The following is a 25,831-nucleotide window of genomic DNA, read 5'->3' as shown; positions in this document are numbered from 1 at the left end:
GATATAAATGAGTCAAATTAAATAAATTATTAGAAGAATTTTTTTACTAAGCAACAACATTTTTGTTTATATTAATAGTATTTTGTATTTTGACAACGGCACCCGATTTGGGCGTCGAAACGTTAATAAAAAATCATTTTTTAATAATATTGTGGCTTATTTCCCATTCTAAATAGTTAAAATTGTAAAAATGCCACAAGAAAATAGCTTCAGAACAACATTGCAAAGATGGGTTTTGTCGGAATAAACACGTTCGTCAGCTAATCTAATCACCCTACCTATTCTCTTCTCAGAAGGGTTTGAACATAATAATGAAAGACAACTTTCTAGGCAAAATGTTTATTGGTAAGTACTAATAAATACTTATGCAAATTACACCGTAATTTTCCTGGGTGGCGAAATCCTTCAGGTAGATGACACCCTCGAGGTATTGATTAGTCTTGAGTACTACTCCGGAGTGAAAATACGTGTTAAACCTATATTTTTTTATCGTGTATTTCGTGTTATTTTCATTATTATAACAAAAATGTCAGAATATTGTTTTATTTGCGCTAAAATTTTAACTGAAGGTGAAATTGTTACCGTTGAACGTGGTATAAAAACATTAATCAATGCAAGTACTGAAAGAGCTGATGGATATTTAGAACAGCAGAAATCTGTGACCATACATGTGGAGTGTCGTAAAAGTTATACTCGAAAGTGTTCTATTGCTGCAGTTATTAAAAGACAATATGAAAAACAAGAAGCGAGTACATCGACCAAAAGTCCTCCTCTTACTAGAGCACGTGTAAGTGAACCAGCTTTTTGTTTAAAAAAACAATGCTTATTTTGCGGCCAGGAATGTAATGAAGAGCGTGAAAAAAACCCAGGATGAACAAGAAGAAGAAGAAGAAGAAGAAGAAGAACAAGAAGAAGAAGAACTAGAAGATGAAGAAGAGGAAGAAGAACAATGAGAAGAAGAACAAGGAAAGCAGAAGTATTAGAAAATTATGAACCAGTTTGATAAATTTCCCTTTTTTTTAATTTATACCGCTTTATATAAAGTTTTATCATTTTTAACCCTTGCCAATATCAATTATTAAATAGCTTTAAATTAAACAGAATCACAACAGATCCGTGGAATAGGCCTACTGGGGAAACCACGTTAAAAAAACGCGCTAAGTACACTACCTCAAAGGTGGTGTGGAAACTTGTGCGCATATTATGACGATTACCACTTTTTGAATCGTTATATCTCAAAAACGGTGGCTCCCAGGAAAAAAAGTAATAAGACATTTTTTATAGATAATTATCTAATCTACATTTTTTGTTAGAGCTAATTTTACGATAAAACTTACCGTTTTGCTGAAAATCGCTAAAAACCATATTTGGTGACCTTTGACCCCGCGTAAAATTTTTAGCAGGGGTCGGATTTATGAGGACTTTTTAGATTTCATTTATGATGGTATTTTTAACAATCCTGCCAATTTTCAGCTTGATGGTAATTTTTGTAGCCTCGGATGCGTAAGTTGACCGGAGTATATTGCTTGTAGATTTAGAGAAGGCATACCATACGGTATCTTTGAAAAAACTGTTTCAAACAGCGACGAAAGTAGGTTTCAGTAGCGAGTACGTGGATTCTATCGCAAATATATACAAATCAGCAAGAGTTGTCGCTATGGAAGGAAACTTTATATAAGAATTATTTTCAATAACAAATAAGCTTATACAAGGATGTTGTAAAGCTCCGACTTTATTTAAAATATATATTCGATGATTGCTAGAGCAGTGGAGGAAACAAGAAACAAGAATCCGGAATGGGAATAGACACAGGCGGTTGTAAATGTCTGACAACTTTGTTTTTTGCATATGATCAGGTAGTGTGGGGGGGGACAAATGGGAAGGAGGAAAAATCGTTTACCTTGGAAAGCAATTAAATTGTTACGCAGAAAGTAACGGATCTAGGATATAGCAGGCCAGAGCCGCTTTTAGAAGGATGTCCAAGGTGTTATGTAACAGAGACTTAAAATTGGTATTGAGGATCCGCCTACTTCGCTGCTACGTGTTCTCGGTATCACTTTATGGTGTCGAGTCCTGGACTGTGAATAAAATCGATCTAAATCGCCTTGAGGCTTTCGAAATGTGGTGCTATAGAAGAATTTTAATACTTTCTTGGGTGGAGAGGATTCGAAACCCCAATTTTATAGGTTGCTGCAAAATATTATCCAAGGAAAAATACAGGCAAACGCATTCCAGGACGAAGAAGAGCCTCGTGGTTGAAGAATTTGCGAGATTGGTGCTGTGTTGATACAAGCATCCTATCTAGAGTGGCAGTGAATGAAATTGCGATAGCTATGATGGTAAACAACATTCTGAAAGGACATGGTACATAAAGAAGAAGTAGATCAGGTAGTCGTAGCGAATGATGAGGAAGGCAATGGACTACATGTTTAGAAAACTAAAGAAAGAATATGAAAAATGGGGCCTCAATATGAATATGTCAAAGACAGAGTATCTTAAAATAGGGGATGCAGAGTTAGAAATTAAAACCTCAAAAAAGTAAAAAAATATAAATATGTCGGATTTATAATATCTAAATAAAGCTCTACCAAAAGAGATATCGAAAACAGAACGCAGCAGGGAAAAAAAGCGGTAAACATTCTAAGCTCTCTACTATGGTCTACAGATATAAGACGAAAAACGAAATTGACAATCTATCAAACCTTGGTAGAGCCTATTCTCACTTATGAGGCAGAAGTTTGACAGAGCACGAAAAAATATAGAGAAATAATAAAAGTAGTAGAAATAGATTATCTAAGGAGAGCGTGTGGTATATCCAAAAAAAGATCACATCAGAAATGAAGTATTAGAAGGAGCACAAAAACTGTATATTCCAGTGTAGATAGAATTGAAACGAGACAACTGGTGTGGTATGCTCACGTGAAACGAATGAATGAAGATATATGGCCAAACAAAGCTTTAAATTACATACCACAAAAAAAAGAAGAAGGAGAATTCCTTCAGTTGCCTGGGAAGAAAATGTACGATACATAATGAGAGATTGAGCCATCAAAGAAAACGAATGGATGGGCAGAAAACGATGGCGGTCAAAATGCGAAAGCTGCCGAGGCTGTACGAACCTCTCTTATAGATAGGTAGATGTAACAAAATACACTTACCTAAAAATGTTGTATTGATTTTTACTTTCAAACTATATTTGGCAGTGACTGTAGGTGAATACAAGTAATCTCCTCTACAAAGGAATGTAAAGCATTTTTTTATGTCAGAGCAATTCGTTGCCACAGTATTGTCATCGTATAGGTTATGTTCCAAGGTAACATTTGCTATACTATCAACAATAATATCAGGTAGATCTTCTGGATAACAGGATGTCTCGGTGCCTTCCAGAGTTTCCTACAAAATTAATGCATAGTCAAAGTAGATAAGATTTTTGTCGGGACTCTCACTCAGTCAGGTTGCAAATGTGTTTTTGGGTACTGTATACCTAAGTACCCTTTCAGACTAAGACACTGGTGTCTGACACCGGTGTCCACCACCGGTGTTTTATTGCAGCAAAGCATTGTTGAGCCACTAAAATCACCCAAACCCTCAATGTGGCTCATCTGTGTAGTGGTTCATTTAAAACCACACCGGTGACGGACACCGGTGTCGGACACCAGTGTAACAGTTCGGAAGCATGTAACAGTTATTAACAAATAAGGGTCAAAATGGTCGTTTTTCCTTTAAATCGCTACAGGTAAAAATAACTTAGTTATGTCTAGGAGGATATTAGACAGTTTGCTGCAAGGAGAACCCATGCTGCTTAAAATTGGTCTTAAGGATACGTTTTTTAATATTGACGTGACGAGACTGGAGTCATTCGAGATGTGAATGTACCGAAGGGTACTGAAGATCTCATGGGCAGATAGAATAACCAACATAGAGATAATGATAGGTATGCATACGCAAAGAGAAGTTCTTCTAATAATTAAGAGAAGAAAACTGAGATATGTGGAAGATGTGATGAAAAGAGATAAATATCTGATACTCCAGGCCATTATGCAAGGACACATTCAGGGAAATGATTTATAGGAAGGATACGTAACTCATAGCTGAAGAACTTTTTAGAATGGTTTGGATGTCGTAACAACAAATTATTTTGAAGCCGCGATCTCAAAAGTAAAAATCGCTCTGATGATTACCAACATTTGAAGCAGAGACGGCACCCACATAGAGAAGAAGAAGATAGGTGTGGTATCTTACTGTAGTGTGGTCTTAATATTCTTACACTAGTAGTCTGAAAATTTTTAAGAAACGCTTTTCTTTAGTTACGAGTGACTAAAATTAAAAATGTTATAAAAAAATCAACTAAAAGGTAAAAAATACAAAAAATTTAAAAAATCTAACACATTCGTCAATGGAAAGCGTGGCGCGTCTTCATCGAATAAACGGTTTTCGTCCCACGCTTTTTTTTTTAACGAATGTGTTAGATTTTTTCAATTTTTTTTATTTTTTGCTTTTTTATTGATTTTTTTTTATAATATTTATAATTTTACTCATCACTCGTAACTAAAGAAAAGCGTTTCTTAAAAATGTTTTTACATATTTTTTTATTTTTTACTTTTTAGTCTTACACTTTTCAAACATTAAAATATATCGTCTTGTTTATTAAAATATGTATAAAACATATGATGTACAAACATGAAAAGTAGTCGGAATCGGCAAAAAATTTAAAACTTTATGGTTTATTTATGAAGCATAACGTAAACAATTAACGTAAAAAGTGAAATTATGTATAGTTCATAATATCATTAGTTACAATCCGTAAAAGTTTCAAGTTTCTACATTGTAAAAAACAAGAAAATTTAAGCATTTTCCATTAACATCGTTTTTTTATTTAAACAATTAATATACATAAAAAAATTATTGTCTATTCGTGTATTGTTACCGCGAATGCATATGTCTGCAAATTTTCATTCATTTGCATTGAAGAAAAGGCAGTCAAATTAACGTCTAAAAATTTGGCGCAAACTATTGAACAAAAGAAAAGCGTTTAAAAAAGCGTTTAATAAAGATTAAGATAAAAATTACCTTTACTTCAACTAATTGAACTAAAGCTGTATTATTTATTATTAACTGAGGAAATAATAGATAAACGTCAGTGTTTACCGGGGATGGCCCAAAATTTCCAAGTGTGAATACATGGTGGAATGTCATATATTCGTCTTCTCGGGTGATTCCGGCAGTGTATTCAAAAACTTCTGGATCAGATTTTCTAAAAAATAAAAAAGATGAATTTGTTCTTATTTTTTGTATGCTACAACATATTTCTTGAAGTCTAGGAGCTAATAGAAGTCTAATAAACTACCGTCCTATCAGTTTGCTCTCACACATATATAAACTTTTCACAAAAATTGTCAAAAAGAAGCTGGAGGTTCAGTTAGATATCTATCAAACTAGAAAACTAGCTAGATTTAAATCCGGATATAGTGCTAACGACCACTTACTGGTAATAAAATACCTGATAGAGAAGTCTGCAGAATACAACAAACTATTGACACTAATATTCGTGGGCTACGAGAAAGCATTCGATACCATAAGCCAGCAAGAAATGCTAAAACCATTAACATAAGGCCGAGTAGACCATAGCTACACCAACATGATCAAATATATCTACCAAAAGCCAACAGCTAGCGTAAGACCATCTAAACAACAAACAAATACATTCTGAATATAGCGAGGAGGAGCACGGCAAGGAGACATCATCTCACCAAAGCTATTCACAACCCTTTTAGAACATATATTTAAGAAGGTAGATCTAAACGAATATGGTACCAACCAACATAAATGGAGAGACGCTCAGTCACTTGAAATTCGCAGATGACATCGTCCTTATAGCCGATCGTATGGATGATGCAATAATAATGTTGAACAAATTATATATTACGCTTCCTTAGAGGTCGGACTAAAGATTAACATCAACAAGACGCAAATAATCACTAACCTGGTGCAAAATCGTAATATTGTTGTTGATCGAATGTATATTGAGCAGACTGCATATTATAAGTACTTGTGACATAAAATTTTGTTGGAAAGAGATAACCAGATGTACAAGCTCTCACATTCCATAGGATTTGCAACGTTTGGTAAACTGAACTATGTATTTAATTAAGGCTTACCCATATTCCTTAAAAGGAAAATCTTTGACCAATGTGTGTTTCCTTTACTTACTTATGGAAAGGAAAAGACAGTCACAAAAAAGGTAGTGAACAAGATTCGCTTAACACAGAGGGCTATGAAACGCTAAATATTGGGTGTCTCCCTAAGGGACCGAATCCCAAACTAAGAAATACGCCGTTGAAGAAAATCAACAGATGCTTTCGAAAAAATCGCGTCAATTGTTTTAAAAAACATTAATATAAACCCGCCCAACTCTTTGAATATAGAAATAACACCATAATAAAAGATACATATTATTGTAGAAGGAAAACGATGAATTTAAATTCTGGTGGATGAGAGGTTAAATACACTTCTCATTTTTCCTTAAAATACATTGGTCATCAATTTTTTTGCACATCTCGCTTAGTTTGAATGTGGTTGACATTTAACAGTGCTCGTTTTAAAGGTCGTGTCAAGCAGTACAAAAGGTATTCATAGCATTATACCCCTAAAATTGTCGATTTCTCTGCTATTTTAAGTTGAATACCCCGATTTGAATATGCATAAAAAACCTCATTTCATATACCATATCTCTTTTTGTAATATAACCAGAAGATTTATGAAGAAATGAACCTTTTTGATTTTTCATAAGCTATAAAAATGATTCATTTACTTTTTTTCGTTAGATGCATACTTTTAAAGTTATTCGCAAAAACCCGTCAGAAAAGGTCTCATTTTTAATGAAAATAGCAAATTTTCCATTACGAATATTTCAAAAAGTATTGAGTTTAAAAAAAAGAATATCGAACAGTTTTTGCTTAGAAATAGGTTCTCTAGCCACCGTGATTATCTTGACCAAACAATTTTCCACCCCCGAGAAGGTGTGGGAACCACCCGTAAAATAAAGGAGCCATAGTATAGAGGGTAGAATTTGTGTATTGAGCTATTCCCTACTTATAGTGAAAATATCAAGTAAATTGATAGAGTAGGCTGGAATTCGTAGCCAAATACCCTCACTGACTGCACCATAAATTCAATGTAATGTCCAATAAAAATCCGTCCAATAATGTCAATGTAATATCAATATAATGACAATGTAGTGTCAATGTAATGTTAATGTAATGTCAATGTAATGTCAATGTAATGTCAATGTAATGTCAATGTAAGGTCAATGTAATGTCAATGAATTGTCAATGTAATGTCAATGTAATGTCAATGTAATGTCAATGTAATGTCAATGTATTGTCCAATAAATTTTTTCCTATTACGTTGTAACAAGTACAAAATTCATGCTTACCCTTGGATATATGGACTATTTTCTTTAGTAATATGGAGGTGGTATTTCTCTCCTTCATCTTTCAAAGCTTCTCCCAAACAAATTAAATCGGAGGAAAATTCAATATCCGTAGTGCCTGGATTAATTTTCGTCAGATCAAAATGTATCTTAAATGTTTTGAAAAATATCAGTAAATATGTTATTTATTTACATATTTAAAATTATTATTATAGCTAAATGAGTATTTTTTGAGTTTTATTTTTAAATGGAAATGGTATTTTTCTACGAGCGTGCAAAAATGTCTACTTTCGCGCACGCATTTTAGTTTAGACAGTTTCACTTTTCCGCACGCGTGTTTCTTTTCCGCACGCGATTTTTACTTTTCCGCACGCGTGTTAATTTAGATATGTTAATATGTCCTTAAAGTAATTATAATACATGCAATATACTAATATTTAGATATTATTTACTAATTTATTTCAAATATATCTTATTGTGTTCCTCTTTTAATGAAATTAACGCGACAATTCGATGAAATAAAATTATTTTGACATAATATTCGAAAGTCAAATCGGTAGACAATAACAGTCGTTTTGAATCATCGTCATGGAAACCAAGATCGTCGTCATGCTAACTAATTATATTGAAAGTTTGGTTTTGACAACCTTGTCAAAGAATTAATTTGTGTATATATTTTCATATTAATTAAATTAATTGGTTAAGATTTGGTAATTTTTTAAAGACTCTTAGAAAAAATATTGTTCGTAACTCTTGCAGAAAGTCTCTTTTCCGCACTCGACTGTTTGCCGAACTCCCGCTTCGCGTCGTTCGGCAAACTGCAGTCGCGTGCGGAAAAGAATGACTGTCTGCACTTGTTAGAAAAATAACTATTTAGTGTTGTAATGAAATGACATTTTATGGTACTTTTTCATTTATTAAGCTTTCCCTATACATAACTGCTTTAATTTGTGCTTAATTGTTAATCGCACCAACAATCTTAACCCTGGAAGATCACACCTCTTTTTTTACATAAACCGCACACATTGGTGTCAGATACCCAATGATTTTTTGTGAAGAAATAAAAAAAAGTAAATATTTTATGATTTCCAGAGACTCTCTAATCACTATTGAATACATACGAATAATTAAATCAATAATTTTATTTTCTCTCTATTAATAAATTGTAGTAACACAAAAGAACAAAATATTAAAAATACCTAAAAATAATTAAAAAACATTTTCTAAAAAACGGGAAACATAATTCAAAATATGTTAATTTAATTTAACAACAAAATGGTCTTTCTAACTAAAATATAACACCTTTTGATTATATAACTCATATTCATTCTTAGCCAGGTATTTCAGTTTCACTCCTTTTAGTAACTACATTCATAAGACAGTGTGCCCATGCCTTATGCTTTATAGCACGCCGAGCTACGCTTTGCTTTTCCATTTTTGCCTTTGCAGAAATAACACCTAGTTTTCTTTACGAAATTTGTGGGATATTGTGTTGTCAGGTCATTAACTTGAACGCACACTTGATCGCAAACCTCACACATGGGTGATACATACCCTAGCCTGTATTCAATAAATTCTCGTGATTGGAAATATTGCTCAAATAAGACCGCAACTACACACCCGTCCTTGGCAGACTAGAGACTGAATTTACATAAAGCAGCATTACCATTGAAATACAGCTGCGCAATCTACATGCAGTTAAGTGTCGCGATGGGTATCTCACATCCAAGTGTGAGCTTCCAGGGTTAACAACGTAGGTATTTTGGTAGCTCAACCATTATTGGTAATTTTAAGGATCAGCCTAGATTAATATGTATTTATTTCCGAAAAGTTATTTTTGGTTGAATATTTTCACGACCAACCTAAAAAAGTTTCACGTATTTTTTGTTGCAATTAATGTTTCGGTTGAAGCACCAATAACTCACAAATTATCAGTTAGGTATAGGGAATGATTAAGAAATAAAAAATACCATAAAATAACATTTCATTACAATACTAAAATATAGGGTGCTCCATTTAACGAAACTCAGAAAATATCTACTAATTCCGAGTTTCGACCTACCATGTATACTAAAATTAAATATTTAGCTATACATACTAACAATTATTATTAACAATAGTAGAGTAGATTATATTAAAAATCATTTAAAAATAAATAGAGCTTGTGATCTCAAACTACTACAATTTTACTGGCTATGAATATTGCAACGAAATTAAAAAAATGTATTGTCCTTTTCATGATCATTTTTCAGTGCGTAACAAATGATAGGAAAAAGGGCAAGTCCGTGATAATACACATTTATGACATTTATTCTAACATGACATTTTAGTTAAATCTGACAGTTGTCACATTTTATTTTTAATTTGGAATAAAAACAAATCAAATGTGTTTCTTGCATTTATAAAATGGTATTTTCTTTGATTTGTATAGTCTTATAAATTATACAGATTATATTTGTAATATTATTATCTAATTAAAAAAAAATTATTTTTTATTATGGCGCCATCTATCGACAACTAGAATAACTAGAATAAATGTTATAAAAATGTCACCGACGAAATGTAATCACCGACGTGCCTTTTTTTCTGTCACATACAATTTAATGCGTTAAAAAGAAATCGAAAAACTGTGACGCACTGAAAGATGATCATGAGAAATACTGTAATTATCTTTTAAATAAGCTGTATAACAATACAAAACCTTAACAAAGAAAACATCGAGGTGAATAAAAAAATGTAAAAATATACAGGGTGTCCCATTTAAAAAACGTAGTTATAACCAACTTTCGATATAACCGGAAGTAGCCAATAGATGAAATTATTTTCATTAAATAGATCACTCTTCAAAACCCCTTCATTGCAATTTTCATGATTCTGTTGCATTTAGTTCTCGAGATATTTCTAATAGGTCGTTTATCTACCTCACCCTCTATACCAGAGGTTCCCAACCAGTGTGCCGCGGCACACTGGTGTGCCCTGAAGTCCCTGTAGGTGTGCCGCGAAATTCACATAACAATACATTATGATTATACTCATTATAGACATTATTTACCCAAGGGTGCCGAAGCTGAACGCGTTTTTAAGTTAATGTGCCTCAAGCTAAAAAAGGATGGGAACCGCTGCTCTGTATACCATACATACTAAAATACTTACCTCTTTGTACGTGATATTCGGCAGTGATCCGAATGGACAAATAACATATGTTAAATTTTCTGCAGTATCTGATTCATAAGTACATTTTCTTTCATCACTTAGCTTAAATTGTTTAGAAATTTTCATATGAATTTTGCACCCATATCTGGGATCGCCAAAATTGTCAACTGTTGCGTTTATACTTACTGCTTTATTTAAACCCCACACAATTTCGTCACCTCTGCAAAATAAAACGATTTTTTTAGATTGTTTGTAAGACACCAATGATTGTAATAAATAAACATACTTTCAAAACTTATGGATCACCAAAAATTATGCTTATTTTCATAGTTGATTTTTTCATGAACAGAAAACGGATTCTGTTGTTTTTTTTATTATTTATGATTTTAATCTGGTATTTACGCACTTTGTCAAATTTTTACTCAAACTTCTTTTTTGTACTTATATCGGTTGGAAGAAAATGAATGTTTTTCTTATGTTAAGGTTCTGAAAAGATATTATAGTTTAATGTTGTGCGAACATTTTGTTTTTTGATTGTTCCTGATATCTTTCAAAACAAAGAAAATATAGGTTCGATTTTATTTTTTAACATGTGTTTTAACTGAAACAAACATTTGAGACACCCTATTTGGAGGAAATGGTACAAAGGTGGATATACATCTACATAATGTTATATAGTCTAAACATAATAGTCTAACATTTTGTGAATATTTTCTTTTAGTTTCTCTGATATCTTTAATAACAAAGAAACTAGACGATTTTACTCTATAATATGTGTTTCAACTGACAACATGCGATACGTGCGGATTCCATGTCTTATCATCTAAGATGAAATTATTTCATTTATTATACTGCGAAAGGAACAAAGTATTCACAAAAAGAAATTATGCTCAATGTACCTCTCACTATTTAAAAAGCCTCCACGTAGACACCAAATCCGTACTTACTGTCAAGTAAATTTCACCCCTAAACATCACAGAGCCTCCATTAAACAATCTCGTCTCTATTATGTTGCACTGTGCATATCGTTCACTTGGTCGACAAATAACTCTTAAGGTGTCGACCAATGTTGTTAACATGAAACGTTCCCTGAAACGGAGGGTTCATTACTGGCTATTCAGGATCAGGTTATACCAACCAAAAATTACCTGAAATATATCATCAAAGACCCTCAGGTTCAAAACGACAGATGCCGATATGGATGTCAAGCCCAAGAAACCATCCAACACCTTACAGTGTGCTGCCAGGCATTTGCTGAAACTGAATACAAGGAACGGCATGACGCAGTGGGAAAAATTCTTCATCAAGAGATAGCTATCAAGCTGGGACTTCTCCAAACGGACCATCTCCCGTATTATCAATACGTCTCTGAGAGTATGCTTGAGGATGGCAACTACAAGCTATACTGGGACTGCACTGTGCTCACAGACCAAACAATGGCACATAATAGACCAGATCTCGTACTAGTTGATAAACTAACAAGACAAAAACACTAATTGATGTGGCGATACCTAACAACAATAATCTACGTAGTAAATTTACTGAAAAGATTGCCAAGTACAGAGATCTGGAAATTCAAATACGAAGGCAATGGAGAATGCAAAGTACCCAGATGATACCGATTATTATATCTACTACTGGAGTCATTCCGAAGACCCTCCTCGAAAGCATAAAAAAGCTGGGTCTGAATGAACATATTTATAAGACCATGCAGAAAGCTGTACTACTTGCGACAGCCAGAAGTGTACTAAAATTTTTGGGAGATACACCTGCATACCAAGTCACTTAGGGCTCAATAATATGGAAATAGTCCCACCAGAGCTCAATCCTTTTGATACCGTAGGTATCTGGGATGAGTCAATTTTCCCATTAGAGGGAGTGTGAGCCGTGTGTCTAAATCTGGAGAACGATGTGTAATATTTATTAAAAAAATTATTTTTTTTGTAATAAATAAATTAATTTATTATAACAAAACTTAAGAATTTTTGGCATTTAGTAATGCATTAGTTGGTCGCTCTACTGAAGTTACGTCGGATTAAAAAAAATGAAGAAAATAATAATTGCTCTATATGGGATACCGAGAAAATATATTTTCCACCTACCTCTACCGAAAGTATACTTTTCCGGACCTGATTGTAGGGAGCAAAGTTGTACTTTTCCTCACTAGGGAGGAAAATATTTTTCCTCCCTAGGGAGGAAAAGTAAAAGTGACGTCATGATATTTCATTCATGAAATATAACTTATTGACGCCCTGTACAATATCTATTTTCTATTACGTAAGTATCTATACATTTTAACGTTTATTTAAAATCACTCTCTATTTTGCAGAATGGTAAAAAACATTAAATTGTTATTCTGATTTAACAATGTTTACATTAATAATTTGACTTATATCTGACAGTTGACAGTTATATTGTACACCTACTTGTTAGTTTTAGTTCTAATAAATTTTGTTGGTTAGTTACATAAATAAATTAAGTAAAAATGAAAAAATTACGTGTTATTTAAGGAAGGTGGAAAAACCATATGTATAACATGGGAGTAAAGTGCCTTTTCCTCCCTTGAAAACTTCATTCTCGGGAGGAAAAGTAGCACTTTCCTCCATTGTTATACAAATAGCTATTTTTTAACGTATACCGATTTTGAACTTATTATTAAGATTATATTTTCTTCAACCTAGTTTTTGTAATAACAATGTTTACCCCTTTTTTATTTTTTTCTTTTTTTACTTTGGGGAGGAGGACTTTTTGTAGAGAATAAGCGCTACCCTACAACCAGATCGACATTTTTGTATTAGGCTATCATGGAGGAGTTACCTGAAAAATTTTCAGATTGCATAAAATATCTAGTCAGAAATGTCTAACAGCTCTCATTTTAATTACAATATTCAAAAAAATACTTACGTATCAAACGTTGTCATAAGCAAAGTTTGTTCTATTTTACAACCATTACTATTACGACATACTTCTTCAGGATAAACGATGGATTTTTCTATCACGCTAGGACCCTCCGCAAATACTTTATCCGTAGTATAGGTATATAATTTAAAAGTAAGGATTTGATGAATAACATTAGCGTAATTATCCTAAAACAGGATTATTTTTGTATGTACATTTTAATCAAAAACCAAAATTATTTATTTGTATTTGAGAAAACTATTATTTAAAAAATTAGAATAGATTATACTTATATTTATATTTTAATGACATTAATCATATATCATTGTAATAATATATACCAGTTTGTTGAGATTTTAGTTTGATACAGTTTTTGAAGGAAAGGAAAAAAGGTTTACTATGGAAAATAAAAAGAAACGCTAAGAGTGTTGTTTAGTGTCATTTTGTAAAAGTACAACTGTTACGAACCCCCATAAAATATTTGTTGGATTACCAGCCGATAAAAAACGACGTTTAAAGTGGTTACTTGCATGCCGAAAAAACGTTCAAGTTATTTCAGTTAATACACAAGGTCTTCATGTATGTCAAGATCATTTTGTCGTAAGTATAATACCTGCTGTCTGCTTAACAAAAACAGTTAAATATTAGTTCGAAATTGTCATAACAAAAACACTCAAATATTAGTCAAAAGTAGCAACTATCAAAATATTTATAAAACTGAGTGCCAGTGTCAACACGAATGCCAAACCTAATGAATTAATGGCGAGGACATCCAATACTACAATGATATGTCGTCACGACCAATGAGGGCGTGTTACGCCATCAATCATTTTTAATCGTCCTTAGGGGCCAAACGAAAGACAAAAAAAACTTTTGTTTATATATACAGCGTGAGTTTTTAGTGCGGGATCGGTCGATAATTCCATTATGGTATAGAATATCGAACAAAGTTATGTAGAAAAAATGTAGGCAATGATATTCTCCAGGTTTAAAAAATCTGTCCATTTCTACAGGATGATCAATACCTGCGTAGTATATCAAACATATAATTTTTTCAATGGGACACCCTATATATTTTTCTATATTTATATTCCTCTCATAATTCCTGTTCATATAATATAGGGTTTTCCATTACTATACAGAGTATTTAACAAGTTATGACCATTTTTATTTCGAAATCCCTGTGAGAATAACACCGTATAGTAAAGTAACTCATAAACAATAGTCTGTTTTATATAATAAAGTCCAGTAAGGATTTGTGAAAAAACGTCTATTTTTGGATGTGAAAGGTGGCATTCGGATTTTTGCAGATAAAGTTAGGTGACACCTTCAGTAATAATAATTGACTTATGCTCCTTCTCAAATATGCCCGGAACATTAATAAAAAAATTAAAATATTTAAAAATTTGGAAAAACGTCGATTTTTTTCTGCTTTCTTTGCTTATAACTTTAAAACGATTTGTTTTGGAACAAAGTCGTACAGAAATAAAATAAAGATAATTGAATTTTGTATGATATACGACTGGTCAAAAATGTCTTAACGTATTACCTTTTTTGCAATATAGCAATAAACACAAAAAAGGGGGCAAATTACGCCTGTTGTTCACTGTTTTTAACCACTTTGGTGGCACTTAGAACCTTAGTAATTCACTTAGGAAATTCTTTATAACATACTTAAACCGTGTACCAAATTTCATTAAAATCTATCTAATAAATTTAGCATAATAAATTTGCAATCTAAATGTTTTTAAAAAAGTTCAAATTTTTTAAAATCTCTGAACAAAAAGTAGACCATTTAGAAGTTGTTTAATTTTTTTACATATAAAGAGGTGCTCTACCTATTTAATATACTTTACAGAATTAAAATCGGATTATTTAAGGGGCGTCAGCAATGTTTTAAACTTTTAAACAATTTTTTGGCTTATAAACAAATAGCTTTGTTTAATAATAAAAAATTAATTTTTAGCAATGAAAATAATTAAAACCGGTATAATTTGACTTAAGCTTTCAAATGCTGTCAGCAGAATTGCTATTTTATTTTTTAATCAATTTTTATTCGCGTTCAAAAATTGCAATTTTTCGAATTTTTTAAAGTTTCACTGCGTTTATCTCGAAAACTATGCATCCTACGAAAAAACTGGTAAGAACATTTTTTGCTTAGAATTACCCAAGAAATACAAAAAAATGTTTTATTTTGCGAAAAATCGATGTTATGTAATTCCTCAAGTTTTTTGTTTATAACAATCTTATCGACATCCAGATCAACTGTTACCCAAAAAAATCGTGTTCTACGGGTCAAAAAATACATAAAAATCTTGGGTAAGTCCATCTAAATAAAGAAGCCCGTAGCACCCCCTCCTGGCCACAGGAATAATTTGTTTATAAGCCAAAAAATTGTTTATAACTTTAAAACATTGCTGAGGCTACTTAAATAATCCGATTTCAATTCTGTAGAGTGCATTAGATAGGTGGAGTGCTTCTTTATATGTAAAAAAATTGACAAATCTTTGTATGCTCTAGTTTTTGATGTGCAAGATTTTAAAAAATTTTAATTTTTTAAAAAAAGTTTAGTTTGCAAAATTATTATTCAAAATCTAGTAAGTTAATTTTAATGAAATTTGATGTACGGTTTTAGCACATTACAAAAATTTTTTAAGCGAATTAGGAAGGTTCCAAGTGTAACTTAAGTGATGGAAAATCATTGAATAAAGACAGGCTTGTTTTGCCCCCTTATTTTATATTTATTGCTATTTTGCAGCAAGGGTGATAAATTAAGACATTTTTAACCAATCGCATCTGATAGAAACATTAATTATCTTTGTTTTATTCTTATACGACTTTGTTCCAAAATGAATCGTTTTAAAGTTATAATCAAAAAAATTAGAAAAAACATGAAATTTTTTGAAATTTTTAAATATTTTATTTTTTTTATTAATGTTCCGAGCATATTTGAGAAGGAGCATAAATCAATTATTATTAACGAAGTTATCACCTAACTTTATCCGCAAAAATCTGAATGCCACCTCTCACATCCACGTAAAAACAGATCCTTACTGGTCTAATAAGATAAACTGTGTAGTTTTTAAATTAAGTTGAATTGAAATTATTGACGAATATTTGTATACTGGGTAAACTACAAAACCGAATTACGATTTGCTCAATTTTTTTAAATGGATCACCCTACATTTTATTTTTCAAAAATATTGTATTTACAATACTCTTTCATTTTTATATAGCATTACCTATAACTTAACTTATTACTTTTCAAGATATTTTTGGTTTTCTTCAAATTTCGGGACTATGTACATTCAGTTTTTCTAGTAGAAATAATTTTGTATTTAGTGATAACACCGGTGATAATTAAACAAAATTATTTTTTTAAATCTAGGAGTAAAAAGTTTTCCTGTAGTTGGCTATAGGTATACCATATATTACAAAAAACGATAAAATCCTTTATAGAAGGTATATTTGTTAAAATACTTAAAAAGGGCTACATCACAGAACAGAACTCGTTTTCGATCGGATGACCAATTATCATCAGTGTTTACGTGAATCTAATATGCTAACCCCCAAAATAAAAAAGTTGTGGGTAAAAACCCTTTACATTTGATCCGTCATAAGAACAAAGATGTACAGTGTTAAATTAAACATATAATAATAATAGTCTCTCGTTTAAATGAGTCAGATTAAATAAATTATTAGAAGAATTTTTTACTTAGTAACAACATTTTTGTTTAATTCATTAATATTTGGCATTATGCATGATGTATTTTGACAACGACACCCGATTTGGGCGTCGAAACGTTAATAAAATCATTTTTTTAGTAAAATTGTGGCTTATTTCCTATCAAAACAAGTTAATTGCAAAAATGCCACAAGAAAATAGCTTCAAAACCAAAGCCTATTTTACTTCAAATCAGGCCCGAGGCACTACACAATTTTCGGGCCCCTAAATATAACTTAATAACAATAATAATAATAATAACTTTTTCAGGTAACTTTTTTTTAATATTATCCGACTTATAGAGTAGAGAATTTTCTCTTATAGTTGCACTAGGACTTACAATTACACATTGTTTAATTGTTTATATAAATTATTAAACAGGAGTAAAATTGAATAAGTATATAGTACATTACTGGTACATTATAAATTACAATAAAAAAATGTAATTAACATACTAAAATATTATATACAGAAATTACCTGCAACTAAAATATAATACAAACACTGTCTCTATACTTATTATACAGTGAGGACGTTTGAGTTGGAATAAATTCATTATCTCGAGAATGGGTGAATTTGGAGAGAAATCCTGAGACAGGTCGATTTTTATTTTGAAATTATTACTTTTTGGCATATATGTATATCATACGAGTGACGTAATCGATGATTTTTTTAAAATGAAAATAGGGGTTGTGTGATAGCTCATTTGAAGGGATATTCAATTCTCTATTCAGTAACATAAACAATAACCTAATTATTTGTACAGGGTGACCAAAAACTATTTTTTTTATTAAGTAATTGACACAAAAAGAAGAATGTAAGCAATTCATTTAAATCAAAATACATTTTACTGCTGTCAGAAAACAGGTAAAAATGTTTATTTCACAAATAAACATTGCTCGTCGCTTTAACATTGACATGAATTTAAGCGAAAATAATATTTATTTGTCAAATAAACATTTCTTTCTACTTTCTGACAGCAGTAAAATGTATTTTGAATTAGCTTACATTCTTATTTTGTGTCAATTAATTAAGTAAAAAAAATTTTTTGGCCACCCTGTATAAAAAATTTAGGTTATTGTTTATATTACTGAATAGAGAATTGAATAACCTTTCAAATGAGTTATCACACAACCTCTACTCTCATTTTCAAAAAAATCATCGATTACGTCATCACGCCCAGATGGATGAGTCACTAGTATGATATATATGTCAAAAGGGGGTGAAGTCGAGTTCGCTCCGCTTCGTTCAGGTATATTTTAGAAGGGTACGAATTGGCTCCCTCATGAATGCGGGTAGGCTCTCATATAATCGCGGAAACATTAGACATTGTTGCCAAATCGTGTAATATTTATACTGCTTAGGAAATTTACATAGTGATATAGACTTTTTATAGGAAAATTATACTTTTAGACAAATACTTTTAGAGTTTGTTTTAGTTCAACATTGGCATATGTGGCAATTTTAACACAAGTTATCGGTGTCGGCCGGTATGCGCTCGACCGTTTTGCGCTCTTACCTGAAATCGGCCGGTTTGCGCTCTACACTCTAATACCCGAAAGTTAAGTTAGGACCGAAGGGTTAGGTCTTCCTCCTTTTTCATAGATATTTCTAGGAAGGTACCTGTTTCTAACAAAAAGAGAAAATTTTAAAGAAGTGACAACGCTGGGTGATATTTTCGACATGTTTATGTAAAACAAATTTTGTCTATGGGAGCCAATTCGGACTCTACCTTTTTTAGTTCAGGTAAAATTCTTACCATTGAAAGCGAACTCGACCCCGTCCTCAAAAAGTCATAATTTAAAAATAAAAATCGACCTGTCTCAGGTTTTCTCTCCAAATTGGCCCATTCTCGAGATAATGAATTCATTCCAACTCAAACGTCCTCACTGTATATTTAAAATAGCCAAAGAAAGCAGACTTTGTTGATTTGGAGAATTTATTAAATATGACTTTACTCTTTTCTGTACTTTCCCCTGAAGTGCTGCTAATGGGAATAATGAGTTAAATAAATTTTAAGCAACGTTTCTACGTCGATATTGTGTTATTTTCAATCAAAAAGTTTGTAAGATGCGGATTTTGTAAGATAATAGATGTGCTGAAAAGTTGTTTAAAATGTAGATTTCACTCAACATCAGCATCATTTAATAAAAAAATATTTACAATATTTTTTTATAAAAATATTTACAATACCTTCACATGTTATATTAATTATGGATGTGTGTATTTGACAAACTAAGTTTGTGTAATTAAATATTTAAGTATTTTAACAAATAATATTATTTCGAATTTTGGTAACAATAAATTATTAAATGCTGTTCAAAATTTTCTAACAAAAACTTATGGCTTAATAGAAGATTTTTCGACATCGACTGTTGTAATTGGGGCATTTTTCAAATTTACGATAATAGTTGGTTCTAATTAAGTGGTTCGGAAAATGTGCACCTAGTACTTGAATCACTTCAGAAAGAACCTGGTAACCACTGTTTTTTTTTTCATGGATGCTTCAAATTTTTGGAAAATTTTTTTAAGTATTACCTTTAACGTTTCGACACAATGATTTAAATTATTTTATTAAAACTGCACTATCTATTACTATGATAATTTGGAGGATTCTAATTGGGTATATAGTTTTCTGAACAAAACTATAGTTTGATTTTATGAGTGACAGTTGCTCTTAAAGAATGTTATTTTGGAATGCTTGCTTAGCTTCCAATAGAGATTGGCAACTATCATCCGTTAAAATGTTAATTAATTTTTTCAAATTACCAAAATGATCAACATAGCAATTAGCTGCTTCCAACTTCCAAAAATGTTCCCCATTGTGTTAAAATGGGTTGCGGTGGCAGTGTAATAGCAGGAAGCATATAACATTGTATTCCTACAGGTGATTTCAGGAATATCTTTTGACGCTTGTTATTAAACTGTTACCTAGTGAAATTTTTTTTCTTATTTCCTCTGTAACTCTGTATATTTCATACGCTAAACATGTAACATGTTTGGATAAAATAGTATAATAGTAATATAAAACATTGGCAACTGTTGCCATATAAAGTCCATCGATAGAGGTTCTATCATCCTCTGGAAACTGCAACCCACAGGAGCAAAGTTATATGTTGCCTGAAGTTAAATCCAGGAAAATTTTAAACATCCTATTAACAACAAAAATTTAATTTCCTCGTGGAAATTTTATTAAAAAATATTCTCAATTTTTAACGTCTTTGTTTGTACCACCATGTAAATATTTAAAATAAAATAACAAATAGTAGGTATGTATTTATGGTTTTGTCACAAAATGAGCAATAAACTTTATCCACATCCACAGATGGCTCTTTGAAAGAAAGTTGTATCAAAGTTGAAACACACAGATGGCTCTTTGAAAGAAAGTTGTATCAAAGTTGAAACACAGTTGTTTATTTTCGGCATTTTCAAAGCACCGTACTTATTCACAAAGACACGTGTTTTCACGGCTTTAATTTTACAATAGCATAATTGACCCTCTAAATAAAAATTTTTACCTACTGCATAAACTGCAGATATTGGAGAACCTTTATATTCAAGGAAAAAACGTGACAAAATTTAAGCCGCTATCTTTTATTAAGTAGGTACTACATTCTGTGTACAAACTATTTATTTTAAAATTTTCATGTCCTTTTAAAAAAATTGATAAGAACGGTTTATGGTTTATGAGTAAAACTCTTATTGTATCATATATCATTTCCTGTTCGGAAATTGAAAGAATTTTGAAAATTTATGCTGTTATTGCAATTAAATTTTTTTTTGTTATCTTTCCAGGCCCCATTAAAATGCGGGCCCGAGGCAGGTGCCTCACGGGCCTAGTGGTAAAATAGTCCCTGTTCAGAACAACAGACAGAGAAGCGTTTAAAAAAGTGATCGCCAACCTTCGTTAGAAGACGGCATACGAAGAAGAAAAACAATGGAATTATCGACCGATCCCGCACTAGAAACTCACCCTGTATATTTTAAATTATGTTCTATTGTGATTTGTAGCAATTTTTTCGAATTTAAAATTGTATGCAAGTTCCCTATTCATATTTGAATCGAAAAATGTTTTCTATTTAATAAAAACAAAAGCAAAACTATTTTACGTAAAAGTATTAAAAAACATATTAGACAGTAAATGACAAACCTCCCTTTGGAGGCAGTTAAAATCTTAATGAACAAAAGTTTCTCTTTCGGGGTGCTATTCCTACCTCTTGGCAAAATGCACAGGTACTTTTACTACAGAAAAAAGAAGACAAACACAAATAATGCGAGAACTACATACCAATGAGCCTGTTACCATATCCGTACAAAGTGATTACCAAAATATTTACCAACAGACTATCAAATAAATTCGATAGTTACCAGCCTGTTGAGCAAGCGGGATTCCGCAAAGCTTATAGTACCATAGAACACCTACAACCAATAAGGACACTTCTTATCGAAAAGTGTAACGAAAAGTGTAAGCTCTTCATATAGCATTTGTGGGTTACAATAGCATTCGATTCCATAGAACTCTGGCCGTATTTTAAGGAATTAACAACGCAAGGATTGATTCCAGATATAGAATACTCCTAAAATACATATAATACGACGATGCAACTATGCCAATAAATGTATCAGAAGGTCTAACATCAAGCAAAATAAGAACAGAGAGAGGAGTTAGACAAAGAGACACTATCTCTTCAAAATAATTTACTCTTGCATTGGAAGATGTGTCCAAGAAGTTAAATTAGGAAAAACTAGGATGGAAGATATTTAAGTCATCTAAGATTTGGCGATGATATAATACTCATAAGCAACAATACAGGGAAACAAATCTACATGCTTTTCTTCTTCTTTAAGTGCAATCTCTATGACGAAAATTGGCAATAATCATGGCCATTTTGACCTTCGAGGCAGCTGCTCTGAACAGTTGCCTTGAGCTGCAACCAAACCATTATCTCAGTTTCCTCAACCAGGACACGCGTCTCTTTCCTACGCTACCCTCTATTTTTCCTTGAATTACGAGTCTATATTCGAGTTTATATTCGTGATTCTAGCTACCTATGAAATCCTTAACACTCTTCTAAATGTCCACATTTCAAACGCGTTAGTCGATTTATTGCATTTTAATTTAATGCCCATGATTCTGCTCCGCACACTGTGTACATAACACCCGTGTTGAGCTGCCTCCACCCCCCGCCCCTACTGGCAAAAATGCTACTTATGAGCTTTCATATTCCGCAAATTAAAAATTTTGAGCTCGTTCCACTGAGCAGGAATTTAATATTTTAGTGGGATAAGTGTTATGAATAGGAATATTGAATCAATTTTTGCGGCATAATTACGTGATATTTATAAGCTCTTGAAATGATATAGTTTAGATTTTTGAGCTCATCCCCTTCACCACCAAACAACCCTTTAGTTGATTTAACTTAAGAGAAAAATGCTGAGAAAACTTAAAATATATCGTATTGCGGATATAATTCCTATAGCTTATATATTCTAAAAATAAACTATTAAATCACGTGCATTTCGATTATTGAGCTACAACCCCTTCGCAAGAAAACTACCCCATCTTCCCGGCTTAACAGAGAGTTTTACTTAAAATGCATTAAATTAATTATTTGGCGAATACAAATCATTTAATAATTTATGAGCTCCCAAATTACGCTCATTTAGATCAGTAAATTGCAATTTATTTTGTATAGTGCAGTCACTGGAGGTAAAAATTAACGATTACCTTCAATTTAGGTGAACCTTCATCGATTTTCACGAAAATTCGTCAATTGGTCAGTGGTTAGAGGATAACTCAAGAAATAAAGGTGACATGGTGCCATCTTGCGCCTTCACCCTGAGGGTGGATACCGCCCCTTCTCGGGGGTGAAAATTATTTTATAAAAAATAACTGCACAAATCAGTAAATGGACAAATTATATAAGCAACATTTGTTATATAAAGTTATTAAAATAAGTCAATACTTTTTAAGTTATTAAATATCAAAGATTTTAATTATTATTCGTTAAAAAAATGCATGTTTTGAAGCGGTTTTTCATAAATCACTGAAAAACTGTAAGTTTTTACAAAAAAGTAAATAGTAGTTTAATTCGTATAGCTTATATTCTAAGAATAAACTCTTAAATCACGCGCATTTCGACTATTGAGCTACAACGCCTTCGCAAGAAAACCATCCCATATTCGCGGCTTAAGAGAGAGTTGTACTTAAAATAATTTAAATTAATTATTTGGCGACGACATATCGTTTAATAATTTATGAGCTCGCAAAATATAAGCATCTCAATTATTGAATTGCAAATTTCTTTCTATAGTGCAATCACTGAAAGTAAAAATCAATTATGACTTTCGATTTCGGTAAATCTCCATTTATTTTCACGAAAATTAGTGAGCGGATACAGGATACCTCAAGAAACAAAATTATCAATAACAACTTGCGGTTTTAACCTGGGGTATATGTCACCCCTTCTCGGGGGTTAAAATTACTTTATTAAAAATAATCCCACAAATCGAGAGAGGGACAAATTCTAAGGAAAATTTGTTATATAATGTTATTAAAATAAATCAATACTTTTTGAATTATTAAAGATCCAATATTCTAATTTTTGTGAAAGAAAATGCATGCTTTAAAGCGATTTTTCATAAAAAACTCAAAAACTGTAAGTTTTTACAAAAAAGTTTTCAGTACTTAGAAATACCTATCAAATGAGCTCCAGAAAAAGTTGATTTGATGAGCATCAAAATTTATACTCCAAAAATTTTTCCAAAAAAATGATTTTTTTTTTAATAACTCTGTTAATTTTTATGATATCAGGCACATCCAACTATTTGAAAGATAATTTCAATAGCAATAAAACTGTATTACATTCAGGGCCGGTTGTTCGAAGGCTAATCAAAAATGATCATTATCAAATATTTAATTACTGTCACAACTGTCAATGTCAACTTTGATTTTGTTGCTGAAAACATAATTATTGAGTACAATTATGAAATTATGTTAATAATTGTTACGTTAATTAATTAACTAATCTCATAATTATAATCAATTATGTTTTCAGCAACCCAACCAAAGTTGACGTTGACAGTTGTGAGAGTATTTAAATATTTGATAGTGATCATTGTTGATTAGCGTTCGAACAACCGGCCCTTAATCTTTCAAATACTTTATTTTTTTAGGATAATAGTAAAGGGCTAATGTTACCTTGTTCTAGTAGTAAGATTTAGGCTTAAGCGTTTCTATCTTCGGTATTTTGATTCATACAGAAATCAAAAGACAAGTAAAATCTTTGATAATAAAAAAAACTCAAATTTCGTTATCTATCATTTTTTACGTGTATAGAGTATTGTTGGAGTTATTATCAAAAGCAAACACCTAATTTACGAAAATTTGAAATATTTTGATTTTTTTAAATCATATTTAAAATAATAACTCCAACAACACTCGATACACGAAATTTGAGTTTTTTTTATTAGCAAAGATTTTACTTGTCTTTTGATTTCGGTATGGATCAATATAATGAAGATAGAAACGTTTAAGCCTAAATTTTACTACGAGAACAATGTAATTTAAAAGATTAAATGTAATACAGTTTTACAGCTCTTGAAATTACTTTTCAAATAGTTCGATGTGCCTGATAAAAATTAACAAAGTTATTAAAAAAAATCATTTTTTGGAAACATTGTTGGAGTATAAATTTTGATGCAATCAACTATTTCTGGAGCTCATTTGATAGGTATTTCTAAGTACTTAGTAAGTGTTACATAAACTGCATCTTTTCCCGTTATTTAAGCTTGAATCCTTAGACTTGAATAGTTGCAGAAAAATATAGGTACAATTTTACCTATAACTTGCTTTAAATTAACATTATTTTAAGTAAGCAATTTATTATATTTTTTATTAGCTTCAATTTTCTTTCACAAGAATTAAAATATTTTATCTTTAGTACCTCAAAAAGTATTGATTTATTTTAATTGCATTATATAACAAATTTTGCTTCGAATTTGTCCCTCACTCGATTTGTGAGGTTATTTTTAATAAAGTAATTTTAAACCCCGATAAGGGGTGACATATACCACAGGCTAAAACCGCAAGTTGTTATTGTTAATTTTATTTCTTGAGGTATCCTCTATACGCTCACCAATTTTCGTGAAAATAAATGGAGATTTACCGAAATCGAAGGTCATAGTTGACTTTTACCTTCAGTGACACACTGTAGAAAGAAAATTGCAATTCAATAATTGAGATGCGTATATTTTGCGAGCTCATAAATTATTAAACGATATGTAGTCGCCAAATAATTAATTTAAATTATTTTTTCTTCAACCGTGTTAAAAATGCAATTTTTAGCACTTCATAGGAGCGTTAAAATTGCTACTTTAAGGCACTAGTGCTTTAAAAATTTTAAGGCACTGCAGATAAAAGTGAATTGTCAAATTGTGAAACGTCATTTAGATTTAGATGTGAAGATTTAGATTTCATTTATTAACATAAATATTAATAGTACAACTTGCGCAATTTGAAAAAGGTGGTTTAAAAGTTATTTTTTCAAAAAACGTCAAAAAAACTGTCAAAGTGTTTAGACAAATTTAAGAGTTCCTCGGGAAAATTTGTAGATTTAGTTAGT

The 25,831-nt window shown here is 31.4% G+C and overlaps 1 protein-coding gene across 1 annotated transcript in view; it reads right to left on the bottom strand.

Annotated features, from left to right (window-relative positions):
- Positions 1-25,831, bottom strand: part of LOC114331175 (integrin alpha-8-like) — a 154,649-nt gene that overhangs the window by 40,069 nt on the left and 88,749 nt on the right. The window contains exons 13-17 of the mRNA XM_050652479.1: positions 13,490-13,671; positions 10,586-10,805; positions 7,436-7,581; positions 5,071-5,254; positions 3,159-3,393 (exon numbers count right to left, since the gene is read on the bottom strand). Coding sequence (XP_050508436.1) covers positions 3,159-3,393; positions 5,071-5,254; positions 7,436-7,581; positions 10,586-10,805; positions 13,490-13,671 — 967 coding nt within the window. The remainder of the gene's footprint in view (positions 1-3,158; positions 3,394-5,070; positions 5,255-7,435; positions 7,582-10,585; positions 10,806-13,489; positions 13,672-25,831) is intronic.

This window comes from Diabrotica virgifera, chromosome 5, assembly GCF_917563875.1.
Source record: "Diabrotica virgifera virgifera chromosome 5, PGI_DIABVI_V3a".
NCBI classification, from domain to species: domain Eukaryota; kingdom Metazoa; phylum Arthropoda; class Insecta; order Coleoptera; family Chrysomelidae; genus Diabrotica; species Diabrotica virgifera.
The sequence above is the reverse complement of the archived record's forward strand: the minus strand, read 5'-3'. Positions and strand labels throughout refer to the sequence as shown.